General features: G+C 27.5%; 1 protein-coding gene across 1 annotated transcript; it reads right to left on the reverse strand.

Annotated features, from left to right (window-relative positions):
- Positions 1 to 897: 897 nt before the first annotated feature.
- On the reverse strand, positions 898 to 6,002 carry LOC137806072 (uncharacterized). The gene is made up of 7 exons (XM_068606001.1): positions 5,038 to 6,002; positions 3,247 to 3,302; positions 2,916 to 3,146; positions 1,893 to 2,181; positions 1,349 to 1,545; positions 1,068 to 1,275; positions 898 to 1,036 (listed from the first exon to the last, which is right to left on the reverse strand). The coding sequence occupies exons 1-6, from the start codon at positions 5,869 to 5,871 to the stop codon at positions 1,122 to 1,124; spliced, it is 1,761 nt and encodes a 586-aa protein (XP_068462102.1). The 5' UTR covers positions 5,872 to 6,002; the 3' UTR covers positions 898 to 1,036; positions 1,068 to 1,121.
- Between the last annotated feature and the right edge of the window lie 5,684 nt (positions 6,003 to 11,686).

The following is an 11,686-nucleotide window of genomic DNA, read 5'->3' on the forward strand; positions in this document are numbered from 1 at the left end:
CTACATCCATCTTTCTTCCTTTTTCTAAATTTTCAAAATTGTTTCTTATATTTTGTATAAATAGATCCTATTATTCAGAAGGTAAGTACATATAGAACAATCCTATTTAAGCAAATTCATTTTATAATAGGTATTTTTGTAAATCTTTTTTATTTTAAATTTTTTGACTCTAACAACAAGTATTTCAAGGTTTTAGTAGCCTTGAAAAATATTCCTATATAAACTAATTCGTTATTTATATCAGTATTTCTCAACATTCACTATCAATCTTAACTAATAACTTTCAAGAAAATAAATTACAAAAATGAAATATAACTCTTCCATTCAAATAACTTGATAATATTATATATATATATATATATATATATATATATTATGAAACAGCATTTATGAAAAATAAAAAATTTCTAATGAATGTGAAAGTTGCCGCAACAGACAAAGAGGGTGAAAGTAAGTTCACTCAGAACGAAATTAACATGGAAGGAGAATATACTTACTTCATATTGGTTTGACATTTCTATAATTTTATTTTTGTATGTTTATTTTGTTTTAAAATATTGAATCATATTAAAACACTTTGATTTTCTGTAGTTATATTTTCATATTTTTTAAAACTTTTTTAGTTTCAACTAGGCTTAATTAACTTTTATTAAAATTTACAAGATATTTATACAATTGCACGCTATATATTTTATATTATTTATAACTTGTAAACAATATTAAAGAAGAAGAATTTTTTTGTTATGCAGTAAATAAACAATTTTAATCATTAAGAGTATAAAAGATTAGGGGCATCTTCATTTTGTAGCTGTACTCGTTGCAATCATGTGCAACACCCATAATACATTAGTTTAACTTTGATACATTTTCTGTGAAAATCTCAACCAAATAGAAACCCATCTTTGGTCATCTAGATGCTCCTACTTTCCCAGATACAAATATGACAATTTTTGCATCAGATTTTGGTTTACAAATTATAGGATCTGTAAGTAATATCTCATCTACACTAAGATTTGTTACCAATAACAATCAAAATCTCTCTTTTAGACACGCTAATGAATCAAAACTTGAGATATGCACAGTGCTAAATGAGTTGAACCAATTCGGGTCATCACAACTACTCAGGAATTTATTGACCAATCATAGCTCATGTAGGAGACATTAACATGAGCACCATCACCTAAGAGATGTGTCAAAAGACCTGCTTTATTTGCATCCAAGTAATTTATTATCCACTTTAACATGTTTATCTCTTGTCCGAAATCCCCAGAGTACCTGCAAATATAAATATTTCTTGAGCAGAATGCTAGAGTTTGCAAAAGGCTGCAGAAATGCACAAACTGCTTACCACTTGAAAATTGGAGTGATATGAATTGTCCTCTTCTCCAACTCCACTTCAATTCCATCATTTTCAAAAAACTCTCTAGCTGCACATCTCAATTCTTCTGCTACTCTATAGGGTGAGAAAAACCTCACCTTTGGGCTCGACTTCGTGCCATTACAGAGGCCAAAGTGAACTAACGGATTCAATTTTACAAGAGCAAGCTGCAATTTGGTAGGAACAAATGAATCAAGTTGTTTCTATGAGAAAGAAATTTACTGGGAATTATAAAACACACACGAAAGTTGATGCTGCAGCAATGGATAAATTCATCTCTGTCTCCAAGTTTTGAATAATGAATTAATACCTCTTTTTAAGTCAGCAACACCACCTTCCATTTAATGTTAGAAAAATAAAGTTCTATGTGTCATTGTTTGATTTTGAAGCTTGATGGAAAGGATATAAAGAACATGATTCAAGTTTCGTCCTTAATTTACATGGTTGCTAACGGTAAGTCTTCAATTCAACCAACATGAAATTAACCAAAACCTTAAGTAGAGAAACTGCTTACCTCTAAGCGCCTGTCTCCTGAACCAAATGGCTTAATTAAGGAGTATGGTGACCTCCGATTGCTTCTGAGGATACCATTTTTAATGGTACTAAGAGAATAAGAGTGCCCTCCAATCAAGTACTGGAAATCAGAGAAGGATCTCCTATTAATCACACCTTCTTCACACCCGACTCTAATGATAGCATGAATGATCATGGCATTGTACAAATTTAAGAAGAAGGCAAGCGTCTCGTTTTCTGATAGTTCCAAGAGATTCACCCGCTGCAGATCTTGGGTCATGTTTACATACCTGTACTTGGGAAAACAAGAAACTAACTTTAGATAAGCAAAATATGATACCTGCCCCCACTTCGTTCTTTTCATGTTCTCTGTAAGTATATCAAAGTACATGCACTTCATAAAAAGACAACTATATTCTTACCAAGACAGTGAAGAACACAGATGCAGGCAAAATAAAAAGGTTTTGCAGAGACAACATGTGAGCCGCTCAATTGGGAAATATTCCTACTCATACTATTAACATTGCACCCTGCTTTGTTATTATTACTTCATTATCATGAAAAATATTATAAACTGTCAATAACAAAAGTCTAGATTCCTTTCATCATGTTTCAGTAATGCAGAGATTATACAGTAGTTTATGCAGGAAAGGGTTCAAAACACATAGCTAGAGCGAGAAAATCCAGGCATTTGCCTTACATTCCCAAGTTTGTTGAAAGTTAAAATTTGACAATCAAACTAATTAGTATCAAAATTGATGAATTCAACAACAAAGCTTGATTAATTTACAAGACACTAAATAGGTAACACGATGAAAATCAGTGATTAGACAACCCAGCCTGTCTATTTTGCATGTAACGCATTCATTATTAGTCACATGGGGATATACACAAAATTGAAGATCCGCAAGAAATAAACTAAGAATGAGCAAATATATGGTACACAGGGAAACACAAGCCATGCATTGCATTCACAATAATATACACAAAAATATAGAACTTGGTGTATTTGTATGTGCCATACCTACGAAATTCTTCACTTTTGCCAATGGCCACATAATCAACACGTTGCCTGTCTTCAGAAGCATAAGACTCAAGAATAGCAAACATAATCTTGGTGAGCCTATCACACACTGCAGCTGCAGCCTTCGGTTCACTATCATTTGTGGCACCACGGAAGTTAAAGCATTTGGAGATGAAGGGTTCGTGCTCAACGAATCTATAGAAGTGGTTTCCCTCCTCAAAATCATTTTCCCTAAAAAAAAAGGAGGTTGACAATGGCAATAATATTACTGAAGGAGTGTAGCTTGTACATTAAAATGCACCTTGTTGTTTCATAAAAGTTCTTTCCTTACCCGAAAACATGGTGGATGAAGTGCTTCTTGCATAACTGTTTTCCAATCTCAACAGCCTAAACATATGTTTGTAATGGAAACCATTTAGTGGAAAATTGCAGTTAGAGCAACAAAATTGGGGACCAAAGTATGTTTGAAATTGCAACATTGAAAACAATGCACATTATGTTAAGAAACTTGAAATTATAACGGTCATGTGCCAATTCTAAATCACATAATAGTCACTACAATGATTGTGGGCCTTAATTTTACTTCATGAATGAATTTTGATTACTGATGCACAGGCAAAACGCTACTAACCTTACAAATGGCAGCTATTAGTCGAGTCCCACTGTGAGCAATTTAATAATAATAATAATAGAATTTATTTAAAATTTAATCTATATTAATTTTAAGATAGATAACTATACATATTTAATAATGTTTACAAATTGGTATAAATTATTTTATCAATTACACCCAATGTTTTATAAAATATATAATTTAGTCATTTAATTTCTATAACTTTATGTTATAATAATTTGTAATTTTCTTTTACTGCATGTAAACTAGTTAGTGTTAATGGATATTGTTACTAAATATAATTTGACAATAACTCAATATATTTTCTAAAATGAAAATTAAATAAAGTTATGGCTGATTAATAATTAAAGAATTAAAATTGAATAAAAATAAATTTTAAAACTAAAATTCTAGACAATTAAAAATTAAAAGATTGTAGTAAAAAATAGGAACTTTGTAAGCCAAATTGAAAAGGCAGAAACAAAATTCCAAAACAAACACAAAATCTCTAAATTAATTTTACCTTATGCATACAAAATATTACCAAATGTATTCTTTAAAGCATGTTGGGATGGAAATTTTGATATTTTATAAAAACATTTAAAATATTTTATAATAAAATTTGAAATTTTTCTTATTTTTAAATTTATACTTCTTTTTTTCATTCTTTCTCTCGTCTACTCGATAACTATTATCGATTTAACTAATCTTAAAATATTATTATTTTATTTGAGGTTTAAATATATTATTATTGATATTAGACTAAAGTTATTTTCGGTTAATATTAGAAATACTCTTAAATCTATTTTTCAATCAAATTTTTTAATTAATATTAATTAAATTTATTTTATGAACAAAGTTATTCAGAATTATTTCCTCCATCAATTTTAACAACAAACACAACAAGCACTAAGTGTAAAACTATACATATTTAAGAAAAACAATTGTGATTTGTTAGACGTTAAAAATCACCCTCTCAAAGTGAAAATGTCAAATCAGAACGGTGAGATTTTTATATTCAAATTTAATTAAATATTTGTAAGTAGTTATCAAATAAAAACTACGTGATTCATGACGTTTTTATTGGATAAAAATATACATATTTTTTTTTTACATTAATATATTCTGGATAAATTCATTTTTAAAATAAGAGAAGTTACTCTTATATTACTTTTTTACAATAGTTTTATAATAAATAAAAATAAAAAACTATTAAATAAATAAATTATGTGATATATTTGTATAAAAATATTATCATAATTTTATAATATTAATGAATTAAAAAGGATTTTAAATTCAGTTTAAAATAATTAATAAATAAATTTTTAATTCAATAAAATAATAATCATATTCTTTAGTGTTTACTCGTCTTAGTTGATAGATAAAATATTTATAGTTGTTATATAATTATTTATTCTAACTGAATTCAATCTCAAAATTCAATAAATAAAAATAATAATAATAATAATAATAATAATTAAAAAAATATTAAACTCAACATTCATATACCTTGGTAAGAGCGTAGCCATGGTGGCGAACCAGAAGCTCCACCAACTCGCTTCCGGCGAAGCAGTTCCTCGCAATCTTCATTTTCAACACTCTGTCCTGAATCGGCAACCTCTGTCTCAAAACCCTAACCACCTTCAAAACTTCCTCCACTGCTTCCTCCTCCTCCACCTCCTCCGCCGCCTCGTCGAACCCGTACGCCGGAGCCGCCAGCCCTTCCCCTTCGGCCTCTTTTAGCCGCCTCTCCAACTCCTTATTGCCGTCCTTCCGCAGCGCGTTGAGCTCCACCAGCCCTCCGATTAGCTTATCGCCGAAGAAAATCTTCGGCACCGTCGCGCTCCCCGTTCTCTCCAGCAACTCCTTCTCCCGCTCCGCGAACACGTCCACGTTTATCTCCACGAACCTCAGCGCTCTCTCTCTGAAGAAGCTCCGCACCGCACCGCACTCTCTGCAGTTTGAGCGCGAGAAGAAGCTGATCCGCCGCGGCAGGACCGATACGTCGTTTCTCACCGCCACGAAGACCTTCAGTCCCGAGAGATCGAACTCCGTCACGCCGTCGTTCTTGTTCTTCTTGGAGGCATCGTCGTTGTGGCGCTTCAGCGTGGAAATTCCACGCGAGATCGCGGATGACAGCACGTGGCGGCGCTGGTGAAAGAAGTTGCCGAATGCGGTGGAAACATCGACGTCCTTTCGGTGCGATGCGGTTGGGGGCACGGGCTTCGGAAGAAGCGCGTGAGGCTGCAGGATTACCTTGTTTAGAATCTTTTGCGACGACGGCGTTTCTGGTTCTGTGGATTGTGTTGTTGTTCTTATGGATTCTTCTACTTCCAAACCCATTGTGGTTCTGTGTTGTGTGAATGAAGGACGAAAAAATAGATGAAAGTGAGAATGAAGAAGAAATGGAATTATGGTGAATTTAAACTGAGACTTCTCAGATTACAAAGTAAACAAATTTAAAAAATTAACTCAAGTTCTTATCCTAGTATCTACTATTTAATACTATTTTATCAAGAATGATGTGATATTAAAAAATATTCAATTTTAAAATTATATTTAGTCTTTTTTATTTTATCAAACTATAGATATTAATTTTATTTTCTCCACTCGACTATTTCTCAGCTAATATAAGGTTCGGACATACCTTTTAAATTGTGTTTAAATGGATATCGACACTCTTACAATATTCGTAAGACAGATGTTTGGTGAAGTGTTACATTCAAAAAATATTTATTAGATTTCTGACAATTTTAATACGATTCTAATATAATTTTAAAAGAGTTACATTAATTTTTTAAAAACTTAAATTTATTGTATAAATTTTTATTATAATTATAAAAATAATAAACAAATTCTTAATTTTTTTAAACTAAAATATATTTATACACATAAATTTTTATTATTAATTTATATAATTTATAATCATATAATATGTATTTGTGTTATGTATCCTATATTTTAAAAATTATATGTACTTTGTGAGTGTCTGTGTTATATACAGAGGAACTCACACAAACACACACTGTGTTCTTTTTTACTCATGTTTTTTTTTAAATTAAATAAATTAGATTTTAATCAATTAAATGAAAATTTAGTTTATAATATTTCAAGTGTGTTTGGTTCTACTGTTTCGTGAATTCGAATCCATCATTCTGATATAGTGAAATTATGAACTATTTAAAATAGTTTCGATTTAATTTATACTACAATTATAAATTCATTATAGGAAGTTAATCTCTTGATTAAATTTCATTAATTTTACATAATAGTTTTGACTCTAAACAGATAAAAATACCTAAATTAGCCTAATTTTTTTATTAAGTTTTCCATAATATATATATTGTATTCAATTTCGGTATGTTTTATTTAATGCTTGATTTAATGAAAATCATTAACAACGGTAAAAATTTCTTTAACAAATTTTAACAACGACCTTTTTTAAATTTGAATTCAAGACTGCTAGTGAACGGATTATCATTCCACGTGGACTGATTTATAATTACAATAGTTAATATTAATTATTTTAAATACTATTTAATTAAAATTTATTTAATGAGTATTTTTTATTTGACTTATTCAAGTCATATTTAGAAAATTTCTATTTAACATAATTCTGTATTAAAAAAAATTGATATTTTTAATTAAATTTTAAAAATATGTGTTTATTGAATATTTAAATTTTTTAATTGAGTTTTTTTATTTAAATTTTTTATAATTTGATGACGTGAATGTTTCTATAGTAAATTGAAAATAAAACACTATTTGAATTGCAAATGACAAGTACGTAGATGTCAAGTAAGTTACAATAGCTTAATGAGGTTGTTGATTAAAAAGCACGTCATGTTTAATTCTATTATTTATTTTTAAAATAACCATTCATATATCTGTTTATGTGCATTTTTTTTTTCAAATTTGATTGAAAAGTTGACTTCATAAGTTTCTGATAATAAATTATTTAACATTTATTTTAATATTATTAATATAATCTCATATTATTTAAAAATTAAGATTAAAAAAAATTAATTATGATGGAACTCAAAAACTTCTAAACAAACAATAATCTTAACAACATTATTTCAACCTACTTCATAACAGTATTATTAATAAAAAAGAATTTAAGTTGTTAGCATTTATTAACAAATATTGACCACTATTTATTGAAGAAAAAATGAAAGAAATTATTGTTCTGACTGATTTTCCAACAAGAACATAATCCAAAGACTTTGATCGTATTTGTTGGTTAATGCTGAGCTTCCACGTGGTGAAGTCTACGCTTATTTGTTACGTTCTTATTTTATTCTTCTGTCCTAAGTTTTTATAACAAAAACTAAAACTACATTTTTATTTAATTATAAGTTTGACTTTAATCATCACAAATTTTAAAAATATTATTAAAAAGAGAGAACGGCTAAAAACTATATTGATTATTCGATAAAAGTTATTTTTTGAAAAAAAAAATGTTTTGATATTTGGGTTGTATTTTCAAATTGATTTCAATGCTGAAAAATGTGTAGTTTTAATTATTTTTATACTTAAATTTAATATTCAATGATAACTTTTTATCATGACAAAATTAATAGAAAGACTAGATTCATGTAATGTGTGATTTTAATTATTTAATGACATTCTTTTCTATATCATGATTAAATATTTAATAATAATTTTCCACACTCACAAAATTTTAAATGATTGAATTTATATATTTATCTAAATTCTATTTAAATTTGAAAAATAATTACTTTTAAAATACAATACCGAAATGAAAAATTTGATTAAAAATACATAAAAGAAAAGGACTCGTGAATATAAGAAAAACTTTCTTTTGTCCACAAAACATGAATTAGTATTAACTTTTAAAATAAATAAAAATATATGGAAGATTACACCAAAATTTAAAAAAACAAATCAACTCATGATGGTAGCATAAACATCACATTAAGAGTATAAAAAAATTAATTAAAGACAAAAAGATACATAATTTTTTTTCCTCTAATGGATTGTTTTCATAAAAATAAATTATGTAATCCTATAATCAATCATTTAAAGTAGAAAAATGAATTATTTAATTTTATAATGAATAATTAAAAAAGCAAAAGAGAATATCCAATGTGTTGATGTTTGATTGGAAGTTGGAATTGGATGATGTATCCAAAGTGTTGCTCCCAAAAGGGAAGGAAGGTACACATCATAACCAAATCACCAACCAACCAATGCTGGCCACAGACAGCACCTAACACAAACAAAGGGAAAAGATACCTTTGAGGACAAAGATACCCCTCTTGCCAAACACATCACACTTTTTTTTTCATTTTTTTTTCATTTTCATCTTCTATCTATGAGTGAACCAATTGATGCACACTCATTTCAATTTAATCACTTCTTTTAAACATCTTAGTTAGTTTTAACATCATTGATTTTTGTTATTGATTGTATTTGTATTTTTGAAATGATTAAATATGTTTTAGTATCTCTATTATAACACGAAATTGTTTTTTTTTTATTCAACATTCAAATACTTGTAATGTTGAAGATCTCATATCGATTAGAGATAAAAACATTTTATTGTGTATAAGTGGGTGCAAACCTCACCACATGAGCCAGTTTTATGGGGTTGAGTTAGGCTTAAAATTCATTTGGTAATATGTGATATGAAAATGATTGGAATAGATCATTTCATTTCTGTATGTAAAATTATTGTTAATTTTTATTAAAGATTATTATTTTTTTTTAAGATTCATTGTTGTTTTGATTGCAGATTAATGTTAATTATAATTAATTTCAATGGATTAATGAGGTGAAATCTCAAATTGAACCAATTTCACCTACAAAATGACTTATTCCAATCATTTTCATACTACAAACATTTAGATGATCTAAAGTTTTAACCAAAAACGAAAACCAATTTCGTAGTATCGAAAAATATATTTAACCATTTTTAAAAACTTCATAAGTTAATACCTTCTTCAAATTTTTAGACTAAATTATGATTTAGGGTAATTTAATATTCAAACATATATATATATATATATATTTAGTAAGGATAATTTTGTAATTTTAGTATCATGGAATGTGGCGATAATCTAGGAGAAATTGGATTGGTTGATTGAGCTAGGAGTGTTGGAGGGGTCATAGAAAGATACCCAAATTACTTTGGTTTGGGTCTAAGTGGGGACATTGTGTGAAATTAGGACTCATTCCATCTTAATTAATTCCTTTTTTTTCAACCCATAATTAAAGGTTTGGGAAATTCACATTCCCAAACGTCTCAACTCAACCAACACTCATATTATAGAAGAAGCACGTTTGTGTTTATGAGACTGCAAAAATTCTCATTTTGGTATTGTAGCTTTAAATATTTTCTTCATAGAAAAATGCTTTCTGTTTAAATCTATCCATCAAGAAGCAATGTTCAAAATTCTAATACGACACGTAGAAGGAGAAAATGTAAAGCTTTTAACATGTATGACTTGGTTTCTTTTAAGGGAAAATAAAGTTGCTGGGTATTTAATAAATTCAAACTAGACAAAAATAAGTATTTACATTCACTTCTTTTACTGAAAAAGTTATTTCTATTTTTAAAGTATTTAAATTAAATTAGTTTGTGTGTGGGGTGTGTATGTAAAAAAAAAAAATTCTCATTTTTTTCTCTCTCTTGCATGCATGTCATATATAAGAGTCTTTTCCTCTAAATTTTCATATTGTGATTTTTTTATATATTTATTTCTTTAAACTTCATTTTTTTTAAAATTTGATCATATTCTTTAGTAATTGGATAACTCAACATTATTTATATTTGATCAGTTTTTCAATTTGAATAAGTGTTTATTTGTTTTGAAAATCCTTTTTTTATTTTTTTTATTTAAATTTAACATAAATTTTAAGAATTCGCCTATTTGAATTGGAAATTACTTGAGTATAAGGAATTATAGATAAGAAAAACTAACCTTAATAACTATTTTATGATGAATTTGTAATGTAATATAGTTTAGTTGTGAGGATTTTGTATGATATTTATTATCATGTAAAATTGAGATTTGTAATTTGAGCTAATATGAAATATTGAAATGTTACATATTGAGTTGGAGTTCTCTTTGAATTAAGTAAAGTAGATTAATTGTATTATGTGTATTTTGTAAAAAATAAGGTTGTGTTAAAATAAGAATGTAATTTTGAATTTAAAAAGATGAAATTATGAGTTTAAGTTATAGTATGTGATGTTCTACTAATACATTAAATATTTTTAAAAATAACTATATTACTCAATTTAATTAAGGTGTCTTCTACAACCATATTAAAATTATAAGCAATATATTAATTGATATTAAATAATCACATTAATTACAATTTTTTAAAAATATGTGTTTTAGATATTGAGTTGAGATTATTTTAAAGGGCGTTTTGAACATGTACATGAGTAAAGTTCTATATTTTTATAATAATCTTTTTAATATATACCTGGTTGAATTATATCATTTAAGTTTAGATTGGTTGAATTAAACATATTAATTAACAATGGTATCATGTTTCCTTTAAATTTTTAATGTCGCATCATGTAGAAAAAAAATCAATCAACATGACAAACTAACTATTAATTGGACCCAGAATCACTAACTACACATTAACGTTATTAGAATAAAACGAACGAAAAGATAAAGCAAATTACTTTTTTTTAATCTAGTTTCTTTTTCAATTACATTTTTTTTTCTTTAACAACGAATTTAAAGAATCTATGCCCACTTTTACTCAAATCAATGGCTTGTTTTGAACCAGTTATGATACCTAAATTTTACCAAACACTTGAACTCTTCAACCATTTCCCACCCATGAATGATTCCTCCACAATAACTTTTTTTTTTAAAGTCTAGTTTTTTTCAAATTGAAACATTCATCACTTTTTTATATAAAGCTTTTATGTTAAGCATTATTATGCAATTTGACATCTCAAGTATGCTGACACTAAGTAAGAACATTCATCTATCATCACATGAAAAAAAAAATATTATTAAAAAAAGAGAAAGAAAATACAAAATATGGATGATTAGACCAAAATTCATATGTTAATAAAAATGATACATAGATAAACTGTAACTATTTATAAAAAACTATAAGAAAAGACCAGATGAAAACCTATTACACTAATCAAACGAGTATTTAT

Source organism: Phaseolus vulgaris, chromosome 3 (genome assembly GCF_000499845.2).
Source record: "Phaseolus vulgaris cultivar G19833 chromosome 3, P. vulgaris v2.0, whole genome shotgun sequence".
NCBI classification, from domain to species: domain Eukaryota; kingdom Viridiplantae; phylum Streptophyta; class Magnoliopsida; order Fabales; family Fabaceae; genus Phaseolus; species Phaseolus vulgaris.